At 58.1% G+C, this 17,923-nt stretch overlaps 2 protein-coding genes across 13 annotated transcripts; one reads left to right on the top strand and one right to left on the bottom strand.

The window, feature by feature from the left end:
- The first annotated feature begins 464 nt into the window (after positions 1–464).
- PHOSPHO1 (phosphoethanolamine/phosphocholine phosphatase 1) lies at positions 465–7,724 on the top strand. Of its 11 annotated transcripts, none has more exons than XM_070560616.1 (6): positions 683–934; positions 2,202–2,300; positions 4,131–4,242; positions 5,094–5,206; positions 6,009–6,873; positions 7,426–7,724. In XM_070560616.1, exons 3-6 carry the CDS (start codon positions 4,198–4,200, stop codon positions 7,483–7,485), a joined length of 1,083 nt encoding a protein of 360 aa, XP_070416717.1. In that variant the 5' UTR covers positions 683–934; positions 2,202–2,300; positions 4,131–4,197; the 3' UTR covers positions 7,486–7,724. The 11 variants fall into 11 exon arrangements, with proteins under 11 accessions (XP_070416728.1, XP_070416717.1, XP_070416720.1 ...); XM_070560619.1 differs by having other exon boundaries at positions 683–1,044; XM_070560617.1 differs by having other exon boundaries at positions 718–1,065.
- Positions 7,725–7,885: 161 nt separating this feature from the next.
- On the bottom strand, positions 7,886–17,798 carry ABI3 (ABI family member 3). 2 transcript variants are annotated; one of them, XM_070560614.1, is made up of 8 exons: positions 17,339–17,798; positions 12,903–13,070; positions 11,674–11,850; positions 10,165–10,250; positions 9,885–9,980; positions 9,545–9,702; positions 8,863–9,000; positions 7,886–8,565 (listed from the first exon to the last, which is right to left on the bottom strand). In XM_070560614.1, the coding sequence occupies exons 1-8, from the start codon at positions 17,453–17,455 to the stop codon at positions 8,402–8,404; spliced, it is 1,104 nt and encodes a 367-aa protein (XP_070416715.1). In that variant the 5' UTR covers positions 17,456–17,798; the 3' UTR covers positions 7,886–8,401. The 2 variants fall into 2 exon arrangements, with proteins under 2 accessions (XP_070416715.1, XP_070416716.1); XM_070560615.1 differs by having other exon boundaries at positions 9,545–9,699; positions 17,339–17,792.
- Between the last annotated feature and the right edge of the window lie 125 nt (positions 17,799–17,923).

The raw sequence follows: 17,923 nt of genomic DNA, 5'->3' as shown, positions 1-17,923 counted from the left end.
AGGCTGGGAGGGCAGAAAGGGAGGAGGGGAGTGTGGCTGGGAACGGACTCCTAGGAAGCAGAGGAGAAAGTGGGTTTTTTATTTACAACCCCACTTGCAAAGGGGCAAACTGTTGGGCGGTCGCCCAACCCTGTGGACAGAGTAGGGGAATGGGAGAGTCCCTTTCCCGGCCGGCAGTCCTCTGTAACCTGTAACGGGCGGGGGTGGGGGTGGGGGGCCGGGGAGTGTCCCAAGGGCAGGGCGGGGCGGGGCGCTGTGGCTCCGCCTGGAGGGCAGAGGGCACACAGGGGAGAGAAACAGAGGAACTGCCCTTCCTGGGCTGGGTCAACCGGTGCTTACCACCTGGCTCAGGAGCCAAGAACGGAACGAGGGGCTGGAGGTGGGGGTGCATTTCTGCAAATCTCAGAGATCAGAGCCCTGAAGGCGGCGGTTGAGAAAGTCCACAGCCCTGGCACTGCCAGGTGTATGGGCGGGGACTTCTGGAGAGCCCCGCAGCCGCCCTAAGGCAGGTGCCCCCACCACGCTCCTCTGAAGGGGTGCGCCCCCTCTCCGCCCTCCTACCCTCTCCCCTTGCGTCCCATCCCACCTTCGCGGGCGCTCCGGGAGTCTCCGGGGCAGCCGGGAGGCGTGGCCCGCGGGCGGCCCGCCCCTTTGATGTGCGCCGGCGCCGCAGTGATTGGACAGTCGCTTGTGACGTGCGGGGACTGCGGAGGGCCCGGGTGCTGCGGCTGCCGCAGCGCTAGCCGCGGCTCCGGCTCCGGCTCCGGCTCCCGGGCATTTAAAGGGGACGCGGCGGCGGCCCGGGGGGATGGGGGGCAGGCGGAGAGGACGGCCCAGACGCACATCATCCACGGCCCCTTGGGACTGGAGGGACTCGTGAGCCGGAGCCCAGAAATACGGGGGTGGCTAAGACACCGCGTCCCCCCCAATTCCCGTAAGCACCCCTAGCTCCATCCTGCGTCCAAATACCTCAGCTAGCCCCTTTTCCCACTCTTTGCAATCCAAACTCAGCCGGGGCAGACCTCGGCCGCCGCCGCTCCCCACGTGAGTCCTGGGCTCTCCGAGGTAGGGGAGGGCTGGGGTCCCAGTGTGGGGTGGGGGCTGTGTGGAGTTTGAGGGCGCTCCTTCACGCGTGTGTCAGCGGGGGCGTCCCTGGAGCGGAGGAATGAGTCCCCCTTCTTTCCCCTATCCAGGAAGGTGGTGCCCGGGTATCTCTCCCTCCCCGTACTCGGACAAAGCGAAGGAATCTGTGCCTCCTTGCTCCCTGCCACCCACGAGTTCCCTGGGCTCCCCTCGGCTCCCTAAGCTGCGCACCCCCCGCCCCGCATTGGAGCGAAGCTCCCGCCAGCTGGGGGTGTGCCAGAGAGCCTGCTTTCCAGCCACCTCTAAAAATATCTCTCCCCCAACTCCACCGGCAGCTGCCACCTCCCTGCCCAGTGAGGATCCCCTCCCGGCTTGTTCACCCAGGCAGGGCGAGCCCCGAGGTGACTCCTGGTCCCAGCTTCCTCGCTGGCCCCATAACTGCGGGTCATCGCCACCAGCTAGTCAGGACAGCAAGCTCACAGCCTAAGGGAGTCTCCAGGGCAATAGAGGAAGCTCTGGCTGCGATTTTCCCAAGAGGCACCAGAGACCCCTGAGTTCTAAATATGATTCTGATGCTGTGTGACCCCCAGGATATTAGCTTGACCTCTCTGGGCCTCTGTTTTTCCTATCTGCTGCTGGCAGTCGTGAGCAGGGAAGAGACCACGGTGAAGTTTGGGAGTGCTATCTGAGGGAGGGAGAGAATTCCAGCTTAGTGGCTGAATGTGATTTCTAGTGATTGATACAAGGAGACTTGGTCTTGGGCAGACAGCTTGTTCCTGTGGTATCTCTGGGGTCCTCTCCCCCATCCCCATCCTGCACATTTCCGGTGGAAAACTGTTTCCAAACCGTCTCAAGGGCTCCATCCATTAAGAGGGGAATTTCAAACTTAGGGCTGATGCCAAAGAGAGGCCCGTTTCCCTCCCCCATCCCCAGGGGACCCTCCCAGCCCATTCCCATAGATGTCATCTAGGAGCTTTTGTGTAAAAGCCAGGAGGAAGCAGGGAGGAATTCGTGATCCTGTGTGGGGTCAGGGAGGCAGGCGCCACTTTTAGATGGGACTGGACTAGAATAGGGACTGCCTGCCGCCCCTAAGCAACCCGCTCTCCCCTCTGCTCTAGCCTGTGCGAGAAGCTCGGAGATCCTGTCCCCCTTTTCTCTGAGGGACTCTTTCTGGTGACCACAAAAGGATTTGATCACTCAGGACAAAGCTGCCAGAGGTGAGTAACCTTTCTGAATGTCACAGGGGCCAGATTCCCACGGGACCCCGGGTCCCTCTGACTATTTTGTAAGGGTGGGGTGTCACAGCATGGCCTTCTCAGGTTCCAGGGGAAGAAACTCACTCAGGATGCCTGGCTCTCTGCTCTGGGGACTGAAAGAAACAAGGGCGACTCACCAAACAATAAATGTTTAACCAATTTCCCTAAATACTATTGTTAGATGAAAAAAACATAACTTATGTGTTTTGCTATGAGAAATGGGAAGTTTTGAGCATGATATTGCAATAGAATATTCCACCAAATAAAAGAAAGACAAAGAAACAAGGGCAAAACAAGGAAGCTTGCTCTCCGGGTGGCGCCAGAGGCCCTGTGCATCTTTGCATCTGACCCTCGCTGTGCCCCGTGCCCGGCACGTGTCCGTCCTGTTTGCTTTTACAGCGGGAGGGGCATCCCCTGACCTTTCTCCTCAGACTCACCTGGCCCAGGGCGGACGTGTGATATTAGCCAGGACTCTGGAAGGCTGGAACTGCCTCCAGATGGGGCCTGGGGATAGCCCTCCCACCCTCCAAAACATGCCATTCCCGCGTCCCATGCCTCGCTCCCCTTCGCTCCCACCTTCTCCTGGACGTGTCTCTCCTCTCCCTTTTTGCCCACTGCCCCGTTCAGCTTTGGCCACCTCCCCCAATTCCTAGATGAAAAATTCTTAGCGCAAAGGCTGAGACCCACATCCCATCCTTACCACAGGGTTTAATGCACGAGTGGTCTGAGTGGGCAGGGAGGGGGTAATTCGAGATGGAAGGTGAGAGAGGCCCTCCCACAGGCCCTCCGACCTGTGCCCTGCTCCTGGGATGTCCCAGTCTCTGTCTTGGGGACAGTAGCTTCCCCCTGCTGTCCTGGGATGGTCTGGGGAGAGTGTCACCTTGAGAAAGTCAGAAGGGTTTCCAGTGTCACCTGCTGTCACCACCAGAGGGCAGCAGCCAGCCAGACCTTTGCTCCTTTCCCTGGTCTAGTCTCCTGGCTCTTTCCAGACCTGTCCCAGCTGCCTCAGGTCTCTGTGTCACCCCAGGGTGGAGGGTGGGGTGTGCGTAGGGAGGCACTAGGGGCTGTAGGTGTGTCCTTTGTAGTTGGTGAAGGCCCACAAAGCCAAACCTGTCCCCAAAGCCACACAGCAAAGTTGGGCAGAAATTTCACCCTGACTCTCCTGTCTGACTCCTGGGCCCCGGAAAGCACCAGGGAGGCCAGTCCCGGATCACCTGTGGTGCCCAGGGGTCCTGGCCCCCCAGCTGGGGTACAGTGAGCCTGGTCATCTGCCTCTTCCCTTTTGAGGGCAGAGGGCAGGCAAGGCTGTGGCCAGGTGTTCGTGAACCCGGCTCTGCCTCCCTGAGCCCTTCTCATCTGCTGCATTCATGGGACTGTGACGGGCACTGAGAGAATATGAAAGAAGGTGATCTGTAAACTGTGAGGTACCGCATACAAGAAAGGGGAAGTGGTCATACTGGAGAAAAAAGCTCTGGTCTCAGACTCTGAGATCTGGTTTTGAGATCTGTCTCTGCCACTTACAGTGGGTGACCTTTGAGCAAGTCGGTGTCCCTCTCTGGGTCTCCATCAATATCATCCCTAACCTCTCCAGCATTGTAGGGGGTTGTAAGAGGATGCCTAGCAAGGGCTTTGTGGTCTGTAAGTGCTATGCCTGTTTGAGGGGTTGTTTTTACGGAGCCCCTGGGAGTGGCTCCTGGGGCTCAGCAGAGGGGATGGGGCCAGGTGGGCATTAGTAGTGGAAACAGAGCCAGATGACTGGGCACCCTCACACGGACCTTGTGTGGTTGTCAGGAGCTCTGGACGACGCCTGGAGGCCAACGGAGTCCCTACAGGTGCTGCTCAGGGTGATGCACCGACAATGAGTGGGTGTTTTCCAGTTGCTGGCCTCCGATGCCTGTCTAGGGTAAGTGGGGCCCTCCAGGGGTCTCTTAGGATGAGGCCTCAGCCCCTACATTCCCATCCCGGAGTGGGAAGAGCCCTGCTGAGCCCCTTTTAGGCTTTCCCTCCCCTCTACTGGGCCTCCACTAATCCCTGGAAGCTTCCTTCCCAGGCGTGGGGTCCTGATACTTTACATCCTCAACTCCAGTGGTGCTGGGCCACTGAGACACCCAGATGGACGTTGGTGAGAGCAGAGAGCGTCTCTAGGGTTGAGGTCAAAGGGATGGTTCTATTAGCGAGGCAGATAGCCAGGTTCAAATCCCAGCTCTGAAATGAGGAGCTTGGACTTCTGTCTCACAAGATGTGCTCGGCCATAAACATCACAGGGATATTAGAGAGGGAGTTAGGAAGAAAGCAGAAAGAAGAGTGGTTCCATCTCAGATCATTGGGGTGGGAGGCTGGGAGGGAGAAAGGCAGTGTGATGGATATGCTGAAGGTGGACCTGATCTGCTCACTCTGCCCCTCTGTCCCCTACAGCTGCTGTCAGGCAAAGGTGGGAGGGACAGGCTGCCGAGGGATTCTGCTGTCTCCATTTGCTTGCCTTTCTTCGTGCCCTCACACTTGCCCTGTTGTCCCCCGTCCTCTCCCATGGCCCCCATCAACATGACTCTGGCCCAAGATCTCCACTTCCTGGAGTCCCCACCCCCACTCCGTCTTCCTGTCCAGTCTGTCTCTGCGCTCCCCTAGCATGACTTCCCCCTAGCCCCCTCCTTCCCCACTGCTGCCTCATGTCTGCATGTCTACACTACCTTCTCCCTCCTCCCCTGCCTTTTCAGCCACCGCTGCTCTCTTTCCTCTTTCTTACCTGTCTCCCAGGTATGTCGCCGCCTGGTGCGGGAGGCTCCTACCTTCCCAAGCCCCACTGCTTCTCCTGCTGCCCGCCTGCTTCGGACTCTGGCAGAAACCCCACCCGCTGACACAGGGAATTGGCAAGTGACTAGTGATGACCTGTCAGCACAGGGTCCTAAAACTCCCCAGAGAAGCTGTATCCCATCCCTAGACCCCTGCCCAGTGCCATCTGGCTAGAAGCAGCTCCCAGAGAGCCTTCCTGAGTCTTGTGTGGTCAAATCACTTACCTGGTTATTCCAAGAGCTAAAATCCAGTTGTCTGGCCAGGACAGACACCCAGGCACCTAACTCTCCAGGCCCAGCCCTTAGCTCCTATCCAGGCCTGAGGACCCAGCACTCATCGTCCACATGTCTTGGACGGTGCCAACAAGACTTCCCTGGAGCCTGGCTTCTTATTGTCCACCACAGTCCCACCTGCCATCAGCTCGGCCTGGTCCAGAGGGGAATGAGGAGGCTGCTCCGGTTGGGTGAATGGGTGGTTCCCTTGACTATGTTAGGGAAGAAGGGAGTGGAGAGCTCCCTCCACCCTCCCGGTAGCTACACCAACAACAGGAGTCACTAGAAGTCTCTAGCACAGTCTAGTCCAGAAACCTCCCCGAAGGGGTGACCCCTTGGAAGCTGCTTTTCCCCATTTTTAAGCTGACCCTTGTTAAGCCCCAATGGCCCCAGATGAGAGTAGCAGAAACAGGTGCCAAGGATGCCCTTCTGAGTTCGGAAGGAGGATGGTCCTCTGAGGATAAACTCCAACGCAGTTAACTAAGAGGTGCCGAGAAGGGAGGTCAGGGAGGGGGATCGGGGGCAGGGGCGGCAGGGAAGGCTGGGCGGGGGGCGGCGGCGGCCGTGGCTACTCCGCCTAGGTTAACCAGCTTTGGGTCCTCCTCAGGTCTTGGACGTGCCAGCGCCTCTGGCCGTGGCCCGCTAACCAGCCTCTCCCGGGCCGGCTCCCGCCGCGCCCCCTCTCGCTTGCTCTCTCCTCCTCCTCCTGCTCTTCTCCTCCCTGCTCCCAGGACGGCGGGATGGCCGCGCAGGGCGCGCCGCGCTTCCTCCTGACCTTCGACTTCGACGAGACTATCGTGGACGAAAACAGCGACGACTCGATCGTGCGCGCCGCGCCGGGCCAGCGGCTGCCGGAGAGCCTGCGTGCCACCTACCGCGAGGGCTTCTACAACGAGTACATGCAGCGCGTCTTCAAGTACCTGGGCGAGCAGGGCGTGCGGCCGCGGGACCTGCGTGCCATCTACGAGGCCATCCCCCTGTCGCCAGGCATGGGCGACCTGCTGCAGTTTGTGGCCAAGCAGGGCGCCAGCTTCGAGGTTATTCTCATCTCCGATGCCAACACCTTCGGCGTGGAGAGCGCGCTACGCGCCGCCGGCCACCACGGCCTGTTCCGCCGCATCTTCAGCAACCCGGCGGGGCCCGACGCGCGGGGGCTACTGGCGCTGCGGCCCTTCCACACGCACAGCTGCGCGCGCTGCCCCGCCAACATGTGCAAGCACAAGGTGCTCAGCGACTACCTGCGCGAGCGGGCCCACGACGGCGTGCACTTCGAGCGCCTTTTCTACGTGGGCGACGGCGCCAATGACTTCTGCCCCACGGGGCTGCTGGCGGGCGGCGACGTGGCCTTCCCGCGCCGCGGGTACCCCATGCACCGCCTTATCCAGGAGGCGCAGAAGGCCGAGCCCAGCTCTTTCCGCGCCACTGTGGTGCCCTGGGAAACGGCCGCCGACGTGCGCGTGCATCTGCAGCAGGTGCTGAAGACGTCCTGAGGACGGCGGCCTGCGGGGGGCGCCCGGGCGGGGAAGGGGCGAGGAGGGGGGAGATCGGGAAAGACAAACCTAGTTTTTTTAATTCCCTTTTCCCTTTCGCTTCGGTGTGTCCCTCTGGGAATTTCTGGAATTCCGGGCTTGTCCATTTGGGGGCTGGGGGCGGGAGTTCGGACAGCCCCTATCTATGCAGTTAACCCAGTTCGGCTGCCCCGCCCAGTTCCTCTGCAAAACAATTATTCTGGAGTCTGGCCCCACCGGGGAGGTGCGCATACCGGGGAAGGCAGCAGTGTTTCTAAAAACCTTGTCCTCCAAACTGGGAGGACTGGGTTCCCTGGGAGGGGAGAGAAGAAACGTGTCCCGCTGCTTTAACCGCTGCCTCGGGCCGTGTAACCTCCCCTCTTCCAGATCCCGAAATCCTCCCGGCTGCACCCGGCTCCCCGCCCAAGTCCCCAGGCCTAGATCCTGCTTCACCTACCGCGACCCCACCTTCTATCCCTTTTCTTCTTGCCTCTCTTCCCCCACCCACCCCGCCAGCATCCCCAAAGGAAAAAAAGCCAGAGGGAACAGTCGCCTCCTGGTGGTGGAACGAGGTAGCACACTGTCCGGCCAGCAAGGGACCTCGCAGCGTGCGACAGTGTCTCCTCGCACCCCAGCCTCGTCTATGCAGCAAGAGACCAGGGATTTTACCAAAGTCGCCTCGCGGGCTGGGCCCTCTGCGCCCCCCACCTCCGCGGTGGGTCAGAAGGCCTTGATATTTTAAAGCAGAGCCAGCAAAACCCAAGCCCCTCCTCCCTCTTTGATGTTTTAGAGCTATAAAGGAGGTGAAGGGGGAAGAGGTGACTGAGATCTCTCGCGCCGCAGTCTAAGGGGTGAGGGTGAGGTGGTCTCTGCTCTCAGAGAGCCCCACTTAAGTGAGGGAGTTAGTCCCCACTCTTGGAGAGTGCCCGGCTTCAGGAACCAACACTGAACACATAACACACAGCAGGCAACAGGCAAAAGAACAAGGTGCAGTCAGTCATTGCTGAGGGGCATCAGAGGTCTAGTGCAGAGGGCACCTAATGAGGACCGAAGAGATGGGAGAGACACTGCTGCTAGCGGCAGGCAGAGGGTGGCTCCGTAATTAGCAGGAGCCTTAGAACTGGGATGCCTTTCAATCCCTCCTCTCTGCCCCCTAGCCCTGCAGGGCAATTATCAAGAGGGTCAGAGTTTTATTCAAAGCTGGCACTTGCAGCTGGAGACCCCGCCCTGCACAGAGTAGGGGTCCTCTGTGGACAAGGTCACCAAACTCCTTGTCTTTCAGTTCTTTCCTGTCTGGAGCAGGCCTCTGGGTATCTCCTCTCTCTCCCCAGGACCCCTTCCCACCGCAGTAGGGGGAAGGAGCGGACACAGCTCACAGCCCAAGAGGCGGGCAGACCTAGTCCAGCCTTGATCTTGGAGCTGGCTTTGGCCCGGGGCTCCAGAGGCTGCTCAGGGCAGAGCCTGGGTTAGCAGCCCAGAGAGTCCCAGGCTGTCAGCAGCTGGGCTCCACATAGTTCCCCGGGAAGAATCCAGTCCCCTCTGAGCTGACACCCTCACACCAGCCATCGGAGTAGCGGCGGGTGACGCAGATGATGGTTCCCTCAGAGAAGGAGAGCTCGTTGTCCTTCTGGCGGGTGTATGGGTACAGTGTCACCACTGCAGGACAGGAGGAGAGGCTGCTGTGAGATGTTCGTCCTGCCCCATCGTGGGGATGCAGGGGCCCACATACTGGACTCTAGCGAGCATCTAGGGGAGAAGGCTGCAGGGAGTGGGGCAGGCGGTCCTTCTCCCAAGCCCTGGGACCCCTCCCCAATTCACTTAATATCTACCAGGCCAGTGGCTCTCAACTTGCTCATTTCATGAGAAAATATGTGCGGGGGTGGGGGGCTGAATGCCTCTAGGGTAGAAGAGTAGGGAGAACCCTGGTGCCCTTCATTCCCAGGAGTCAGGTACCTTTCTCCAAGTATGTAGCAGGGACCCAGCTGGGCTCTTCCCGTTCAAAGCCTGGTGGGGGTGGAGGCAGCAGCCCCAACTCATCTACATCCAGAGGTGGAGGAGGGGGCAGGTCCAGGGGCAGGGGCAGCTCTGGGGCTGGGAGGGAAGCAGAGGGGCTGTGAGTGGGACACAGGGAACCCCTCCACCAGCCCCAGGAAACTTGACTGTTCAAGAGCAGGGCCCCAGGCTCTCCCCATGTTATGTAATCTTCCTCCAGCCCTGCCCATCCTGGTCCTCCCACAATGCCTCTGACAAGTAGCAGGTGTTCAGTAAACACTAAAACGTTGAACAGTGTAAGTCAGACACTGCCACTTAGCTGGGTGACCCTTGGGCAAGTCACTGAATTTAACCTCTCAGCCTTAGCTTCCTCCTCTGTTAAATGGGAATGTGAAGATCCTCTTAGGGTGTTAAGTTTAAGTGAGAAAACGGATGAGAAGCTTCAAATCCAGGGCCTGGTATAAAGCAGGTGCCAAGTTATGTTAGTTCCTCTGCCCGCTTCCTCTCCTTTCTCTCCCATGACCTCTCCCGTGGACAAGCCTTTCATAGACGTGGGTCCGATTAGATCCAAGAGGGGTGGGGTGGGGAGGAGTATGGGGAGGTAAGAAAGGCTGAGCTAGGAGGAGAGGGCGGAGCTCCTTACCTGGCGGGGGCAGGGACAGTTCCTCCAGCGGAGGGGGCAGCAGGAAGAGGTCAGAGGCAGCTGGTGGAGGAGGTGGGGCCGTGGAGCTGGGGAGAGGTGGGGGTGGGGGTGCTGCCTGCCCCTTGGTCGTGGAGACCCCACCGACACCTTCGGCGCTGCTGAAGACCAGAGAAAGCGGGGCTCGTCTAGGTTGGAGGACAACTTCCCTAATTCAGCATCCCCCAACCGGCCCCGCCCCTGTGATCCGGAGTCCCCTCAACCCTAGTAGTCACCATGACAATTGGCAGGAGGACCCTCTCAACCCCTCCCCTCGCCACCCCGCACTTGGACTTGGGCTCACCCGGCCGAGGCCAGAGAAGAAGCAGATGAGGCGGCTGAGAGTTTGCCATCGGGCAACACCGGGAGCTGCACGGGCTCCGGAACCCGCGGCGGTCTCCTGGGGGGCGGGGGGGTGGGGTGCGGGGTGTCGTCAGGCAGGAGGAAGGCTTCTGGGCAGCAGGGGTCGGGTGCGGGGAGGGGGCAGCTGGTGTAAGAGGAAGTTTGGGGCCCGCGTTGAGGGGGGTGGGGGAGTCGAGTTTCGGGACGGAGTAGGGCTGCTTTGGATCGAGGTGGGGTCTCACCCCAGGGTGGCAGAGGCGGGTGTGGCAGGCGCCTTGATGCTCTTTCGAGACAGGGTCCCAGTCCGCGACAGCTGCGTGCTCAGATCCTGCGGGGGAGCAGAGGCGGGGCTGACATCTATGGGGGCCCCCCCAATAGCCCCCCTCATCCCAGAGAGGAAATGGGGGAGGGGCGGACAAGAACTGGGAGGGGGAGGGCGGGCACAGCAAGTTCCCACTTCCACTTCCCAGCCCCCTCTCCCACCCCACCCCACCTCACCCCACTCCACCCCACCCCCTCTTGCCGCGCCTGGGCCCTGGGGCCTGGGCCTCAAATCTGCCCGGAAACCTCGGAGCACAGACACGGTCTGCAGGCCACTTCCTCTGCAAGGCCTCAGCGGCTGAGTGGGCTCAGCATCCCCACCCCGCTTCTCAAGCTTCTCAGTGCCCAGCTCGGTGGTCACTAATCTGATTAGACCCCCAACCCCAGCGCAGGCTGAGGAGGGAGTTGGGGAAAGGAGAGGACCGCGGTGCTTAGAAATGTCCCACCTGTCCTTGCAGGCCTGTGGAACTGACTCTGGGAGTTCAGGACAGAGAGGAGCAGAACATTTAGAGTAGAGTGTAGAAATGACCAGGTGCAAACCCCCAGGCGGGACAGCACCTCTGTCACTGATGGGGTTGCCCAAGAGTGGGTTCAGGGGGAATGGTGTTCCCTGTTCGCTATACTTCACTAGGGACAAGCGGGACCTGAGCTGAAGCATAAAGAATTTAAGTTGGACAATAGGAAGAACTTACTGGTGGGGAGGCCTGGTGACTGAAGGAGGGAGTGTAGTGCCCCCTTTTTGGGGAGATGGTATGCTGAAGATATCAGAGGGTCATTCAGATACAGGAGAGCTTCAGTCTAATCTGAAATGTTGCAGTGTGAGGACAGGAATTGACAAAATGGGATCCAGTGTGTGTGTCTCTGTGTGTGTGCATCTTCTCTCACCTCTCAGAGGGAGGTGGGCTGAGGATAGAATGCCAGAGTTATGCTCCCCTCTCTTCGCTATGTCCCCCTTGGGTGGCTGCATCCCCGCCCCTTCCCACCCAACAGGGGCTCTGGGGTGACTGTTCAGTGCTGTGACCTCAAACCTCCAGACAGAGGAAGTCGCTGTTCTCATGTGGCTGGGGAGCCATTCTCATGCACACCCCCACATCCTCCCTTCCCTCTCTTCCCCTCACACTCACGCCTAGCACCCGCAGGGCGGGGGTGTTCAAATGTCACTCAGCAGATTGTCTGAGTACAGGGTAAAGGCCAGTTATTAGGGTGGGGGAGAGGGTCATGAGGACTTTTAAGGAGGAGGGGCTCCTCCCATAAGGAGGACCTGGAGAGTAAGGGAGGCTTAGGGTGATGGCCTCAGGGAGTGAGGAAAGAAAGGGGCTGCAGGTTAGGACAAGAAAATGGATGTGGAAGAGAAGTGGGGAGCTGGAGAGAAGGGAGCCGTGAGGCAGAAGAGGGCGCGTTGTGGAGAAGGGAGGGGCTCATCTCTGTACCTTGATCCCATGGCCAATGTCATCCAGGCAGCCGAAGTTGAGGGGTCTCCTGTAGTAGGGCGTGAGGGGAGGTAGGCTCTCAGGGGGGATGACTTTCTGGCCGGGGGGCAGCCGCTGGACAGCGGCTAAGGTGCCGATCTCCCTTCGGGCCACCTTCTCCATATGCATGTTCACCATCTGGATGACAGGGTTTGGGGTAACAGTGGGGCAGCCTCTGTACAGCACCCTTCCCCTTAAGGGAGGAAGAGGACAGAGACTTTGGGGTGGGGACAGGGACCCTGGGAGGCAGTGAGGTCTAGACAAAGAGTGAGTTCTGTCCCCAAGGCCACACACGGCACTTGGGAAAAGAACTGCCAGGAGAGGATGGAACTACTTGGAGCAACTTCCTGGTGGAAGAAAATGAAGGTTATTATTAGCCGAGCAGGAACCAGAGGAAAAGAGAAAACACAGCATCCCGGGGGGGCTGGGAAGAGACTCAACCACTTGGCTGGCTCAGAACAGAGCGGGTGACAGGGAGGTGGCTGGGATTCGTGGCTGGATCAGCTCTCTCTTTTGGGGGACAAATAAGTGAATTAACTTCCTCTTGTGATGTTCTGTGGAGAAACGTACAGCCTGGAGCGGGTGGGAACGCTGGCCTGCTGGGGCCAGCGGAAAAGACACACCCCACATTGAACACGTGGATGATGTGCGGGCCAGGCCCATGTGTAACTGGATCTGTGCATGTGGTTCATGGGGCGATTCCTCGGCCAAGGATCCAGGAAGGAAGGAGGAGGGTGTGTATGCTAAATGGGTGGGGGGCACTGTATGGTGATGGCAGTGCTTCCGGGGCTGAAGAGGACCTTGCCAAGCAAGCACTCTGGGTCTAGGGCATTTATGAAGTTACCGCCTGTGTTTAGCTGGGAACAGGATCCATGTGCCTCTTTCCTCTACTCTGCAGCCACAGTGATTGGTAGAACCTGCTTTCTGCCATGCTGGGTGGGATTCAGAGAAAGAAAAAGCTCTGCCTTCAGGGAGCTCCTAATCTGGTGGGGCAGCAAGGCCCAACACTGAGACATGGCCGCTGAGATACGAAGGCTCAAAATGCTTGGGAAGTGCCAAGCCTCTGTGTTGCACTCAGGCATCTGGAGAAAGGCGGGAAAGCACTTTTGCTAGAGAAAATATCCGAAGATATTTTCAGCTGGGGCTGAAGAGCTGGGAGCCGATGCAAGAAGCCTTCCCATGCCCCTTACCTGGCCCAGGGTGCTCACGCGGGCTTCCACCTGCCGCAGGCAGGCCGCCTGCAGGTCCAACATGCGCAGTGTGTGCCCGGCCAGGTTGCCCACCTGGTAGGCCACGCTTGCCAGGGCCTGGGTGGTAAAGGCCATCGTCTCCTCCAGTGCCTTCCGCTTGTCTGTGGCCTGAAATACACACAGCCCTGGTCTGAGGGCAGCATCTTCCACTGGGTCCCTGATTCGGTGGGTGGGATGGGAGAGGGTATAGGGAAAGTGGGGGCTGAACTGGCAGAAACAGCAACCCCTAGATGTTTGAGCTGGTTTCCATAGGAATGAGACTGTGGTAAGAAGGACTCCAGGGACATCAGGAAAGTGAATCTGCAGCCCTGGGAAATGGGTGCAAGGGGGGAAAGATACTCATCCTCGAGTAGTCAAGCTGAGGATTGACCCCAGCCCCCTCCTGAGGACCTTTTGGGGGCTAACAGGTGAAGAGTGGAAAGGAAAGAGGAAGGCAGTTCTGGTTGGAGGAGATATTCTCAAGCTTAAAAACCAACCAACTAACAGCAGGCCCCCATCTCAGAGCTTCTAACCAGGATTCCCTGGGAGTGAGCCCGGTGGATCTGTGCCTTTAAAAGCAACCCAGGTGACTCTGGTCCTCCTTGTTTAGCTCCAGTCTGCAGGTTGGTGGTGGGAACCAATGATCTGCTCCATTTTATAGATAAGGAAACTGAGGCCCAGCAGAGAGTGACTTCATTCACTCATTCCCTCCAGTAGCTTCCCAATACACTGAGAATGAGACACAAACTTCTAACCACGTCCGATATAGAGCCTCACAGGCTGGCTCTTGCTTTCGTCTTCACTTGAATCCCTTACCACGCCCCCTCTCACTCACTGCCCTCCAGCCACATTAGCCATTGGGTTTCCTTTCCCGATCAAGCTAAGACTGTTTCTACCTCAGGGCCTTTGCACTTGCTGTACTTCTTTCTAGAATCTTTCTTCTTATTAAGTCTCTGCTCCTCAGAGACACCTTCCCTTACCACCCTAAGATTCCTCCCAGCTTACTTCTGGATTGACTCTCTATCATGTTTAACTTGTTCTCTTTTCTTCATAGCACTTAGCACTATCAGAAATTATTTATCTATTTACTTTATTATCTATTCCCCCCTCCCCACACACATACACTAAAATGTGAGTGCTGTGAGGGCAGGGAGCGGGTCTGTTTTATTCTATACCCTATCCTGGAATAGTGCCCAACACACAGACGATACTTAATAAATATGCATTTGGGAGTTAATTAACGGATTGAATGCGAACCCAAACACTTGCTGGGCATCTTCTTATTGTGTGCCAGGCACTGTGCCAGGTGCTGGCCAGAGTCACATTGCTGGTCAGTGGGGGAGGGGTGGGCAGGGAGTGGCTGAAGACTGAAGAGGTTCTTTTCAGTCCTGGATCAGCCTGTGGAGGCTGGGGCAGAACTCCTCTGGTCATTTGGTCCCTGGGGCAGCTTCCTCATCTCAGGTCAGGTCATGGAGTTGCTGCCCTCCAGCCTGTACCTTTCCAGGGGGGCAAGGGTGAGTCCAGGGCAAGTCTGGGCAAGGCCGGTGGACTGACCCGCAAGGCTGCCCCTTGGGGTCTGCTCGCTAAGGGCCCTTGGGTGCTCCTCAGGGCCTGTCAGAGGAGAGCAGTCCTAGAGCCTATCAGAGCAGGCTGCTGAGAGACCTGGGGGCTCCAGTGTGGCCCGAGCCAGGCTGGAGCCCAAGGGCAGGCCCAGAACCTTCTAAGCAGCCCTTCCTGTATTTCTCTCCTCGGGTGCACCTCCTGCCCGTCTGTTCCAACTGCGAGAGACAGACAGAGAGAGAGAGAGAGAGAGAGAGAGAGCGAGAGGGAGAGAGGGAGAGAGGGAGAGAGATGTTCATTTGCATGCAATTCACATTTCATCAGCAGAAAGCAACCCAGGGTGTTAAAACCAGAAAGGACAGCAGGTCTCCTTCAAGTTCAGCGTTCAAGACCGTCCTTTCATAGATGAGGAAACAAAGGCCCAACATGGAGCAGCGACTACTCCTCGGGTCTCTACCCAGATTTCTTAGCTGGCCTCTCCTGTACTGTCCCCTCCCTGGACTGGCATGTGGAATTGTCAGCCCAAACAGGAAAACTGTCTGCTTGGGTCCAGCTCTGGGAGGCTAGAGCCTGGAAGCCTACTGACCCCAGCTTTGGTCTTGGCCCAAAGTTACATCTGGGGGGACAAGGGTCTGGTATCCGTTTGCAGGCTGCCTGCTTATTCATCATGCAAATTACCCCGTCTGTAAACTCGACGGACCCTGACCAAGAACTCTGCAGTTGACCCGGCCTGCCCTCCCCTTTTCCCCATGGGTTTCCTGACACCTGGTTGAGGTGGAGGGGGCTTGAGTGGGGGGACAGAGGACGTGGGAACAAGGCCTTGTCTAAGAGCAGTTCTGAGAACTCATGCAAACCCCTCCTAGCCATTTGCTTCCCAGACAAAGATCCTCAGAGAAGCCCGGAGAGGTCCCTGGTTGTGTGGTCTAGCGGTTAGCATTCTGCATGAAGGAAGCAGGGGTCCAGGGATTCCAGTGTGGGTCAGGGCTTCCAATGCCCTGGGTGTTTCTGCTGGGGCTGCTTCGCCTTGCTAGAACTGACTTTTATTATCCATGTGTCTTTCATCCTTCTGATGAATGATGATGACAATAATGATAATAATGGTACCAGCTGCCATTTATCCTGCCCTTCTTAAGGGGCAGGCACTGGGCTAAATGCTTTAATACATTATCACATTTAACCCATGTGACCCCCTTGGAGGAAGGGATAAGAATCAGAGAGGAAACTTGCCGCCGATTGGATAGTTGGTCGGTGGCAGAGTTGGAGATTGGGCTCAGGTCTTTGTGACCCCAAATCCTGTGTGCACACTGTGTGTGCAAATGAGGACCCATCCGGGCGGGAGTCCTTTGAGATGTGCAGAGGTCACTGAGGGAGAGAGAAGGACTGTTTCTGTCCTTGTCGACAGGAGGAGCATACCTTCCAGTGCCACAGGAGCGGGGCTGGTTTACCGTCCACCTTCCCTCTCATCTACAAGCTGGCTGCTCACATCTACCCAGACGGAAATTCTACCCAGGGCAGCACTTTCATCTAGAGGTGAAGGGGTGGGCTCTGGATTTAGAGTTACAGGTTCAAATCCAAGTTCTGCCACAAGACCTTTGGGAAGTGAACAAATGTTCCAGAACCTCAGCCTCCTGGTCCTCACCTCCCTGGACTGGCGTGCGGACTGGAGGAGGCAATGCGGGCGCCAGGCCTGCCCAGAGGAAGGCTGCAGAGCGTTCTCACTGTTCTTAGCACTGACTCTTTAATCTGCCGTGCTCCCATGAGCACTTGCTCCTTTTCTTCTTAGTTTTTTCAACACTCTCACTGAGCTGGGAGGTCCCTGTACCTCTTCTCACAGTTTGGTTAGAAGACGTTAGACAAATGAAGTTTTGCCCGAGGGATCCCAGGGTTAGCCTGTACAGGCTCTTAAGGGGCAGAGGAAACTGAGGACAGAGTGTGCAGATAAACTGTTTTCAAGTCATACAGCATGTGAGGGAGGCGGAAAGGTGGAGAAGAGAGAGCTCGGCTTCAGAGTCTGGGCTGATGCCCGGCTCTACCGTTTCCAAGCTGTGTGACCATAGATGAGCCACTTCACCTCCCTGTGCTGCTGTCTCCTCATCTATGAAACAGGAATAATAATACTTGTCTCACACGGTGGTCATGAGGATTAATGAAATAACAGAGGTGCCCGATCGTTGTAAGTTTCTATCACCCCTCTTCCCTTGACCCAGGAATCTACATTTGCAGTCCAGGGACAACCACACAATTTAGAAAACTGGTCTAAAATGCCAGTAGCCATCTTTTGCTGGTAGGCGGCTCCCAGCAGTCGTGTTGTCCATCCTGGTGCCTCCGTGTCAGAAGCCGTCTCTTTACCGAGCCTGTTCTGACGTCTCTCCGCTCTCCCTCAAGGATCAGGGAAAGAACCCTCCCCTTGTCCATCTCAAGTTCGCTGTAGTGTTTGAAAGGTTCTTCTGAAGTCGCACCTAGAGCCAGCCTGAAAATGGAATGATGGCACCAGTGCTTGTGTGTGAGGACAAGTTTTGGGGCCTCTGGATTTGAGTGGGAGGCCAGGAGGGAGACGAACCTGGGGTGAGGCCTGATGACAGGACGGGGTGGAGCTGCCCATCTGGACATCTCTGAGGCCCTGGGAGAGAGAAGGTACACAGCAGGGGTTTGGGCAATGTGGGGTCAGGGTCAAGTCTGGGGGAACGGGGATGAAGCCAAGGCCTAGAGTGGGAGGCTTTCTCAGCCAAGGCCCAGGACAAGCACCTGTCAGGATGGCTCCCACGGCCCTGCCCTGGGGAAGGGCTCCGGGCCCCTCCAGGGGCTGGGGTGTGGGGGCCTGTGCCCGCTCTGCCTACCTGCACGTAGTTGTTCTCACAGTAGTCCGCGACTCGCAGCAGGGCGCTGTGGTTGCCCCGCAGGGCCTCCCGGCCTGTGGGGATCTCAAACTCTTGCAGCTGCTGCAGCTCCGCCATGGCCCGGCCTCTGCCCAGCTCCCCGGGGAGCCCGCTGGTTTCGCGCCTCACCCTGCCCTTGATTGGTCGCTCTGCCTTCCCTCCCTCTTGCCACTTTTGGTTTCCTCTGCGTGACAGACCCAAACCCCCTTGCAAAGGGCAGGCATGCTCGTTCTGGGACAAGAGGAAGTCAGTCCCTGCTCCCTGAGCCTGTGCCTCTCTGTGCCCTGCCCAGAGGAGGGGGAAGCCAGGGCCCCTTTGGGGGCCAGCTCCCCAACCCCTCCCAGCAGAGGAAACCAGGGTCGGGGCAGCTGTGATTGCTCCCTGGGCCCGGAGAGGAAACTGTTGGGAGGGTTGGGAGGGGAGACTGAGGAGGAAGGGGGCTGGCCTGCTCTGGGGGGCGGAGATGGATTTTCCACTCATGAAGGGGAGGAAAAGGCAGAGGGTGGGGGCTTCCTTGGGAAGCTCAGGGATGAGTCACCAAGGGAC

The sequence above is a fragment of the Equus przewalskii genome, chromosome 10 (assembly GCF_037783145.1).
Source record: "Equus przewalskii isolate Varuska chromosome 10, EquPr2, whole genome shotgun sequence".
Classification (NCBI taxonomy): domain Eukaryota; kingdom Metazoa; phylum Chordata; class Mammalia; order Perissodactyla; family Equidae; genus Equus; species Equus przewalskii.
This window is presented reverse-complemented; position numbering and strand designations above follow the sequence as displayed.

What these genes read in the sequence shown, in the direction of transcription:
- PHOSPHO1 (XM_070560616.1), top strand. Translation starts at nt 4,198, where the DNA reads ATGAGTGGGTGTTTTCCAGTTGCTGGCCTCCGATGCCTGTCTAGG. An exon ending in GCCTCCGATGCCTGTCTAGG is followed by an intron (nt 4,243 to 5,093) that starts GTAAGTGGGGCC and finishes CCTGTCTCCCAG; the next exon opens with GTATGTCGCCGCCTGGTGCG. An exon ending in CCCGCTGACACAGGGAATTG is followed by an intron (nt 5,207 to 6,008) that starts GCAAGTGACTAG and finishes GGTCCTCCTCAG; the next exon opens with GTCTTGGACGTGCCAGCGCC.
- ABI3 (XM_070560614.1), bottom strand. Translation starts at nt 17,455, where the DNA reads ATGGCGGAGCTGCAGCAGCTGCAAGAGTTTGAGATCCCCACAGGCCGG. An exon ending in TCTTCTCTGGCCTCGGCCGG is followed by an intron (nt 9,703 to 9,884) that starts GTGAGCCCAAGT and finishes TCTGGTCTTCAG; the next exon opens with CAGCGCCGAAGGTGTCGGTG. An exon ending in TGCTACATACTTGGAGAAAG is followed by an intron (nt 8,566 to 8,862) that starts GTACCTGACTCC and finishes CCTGTCCTGCAG; the next exon opens with TGGTGACACTGTACCCATAC.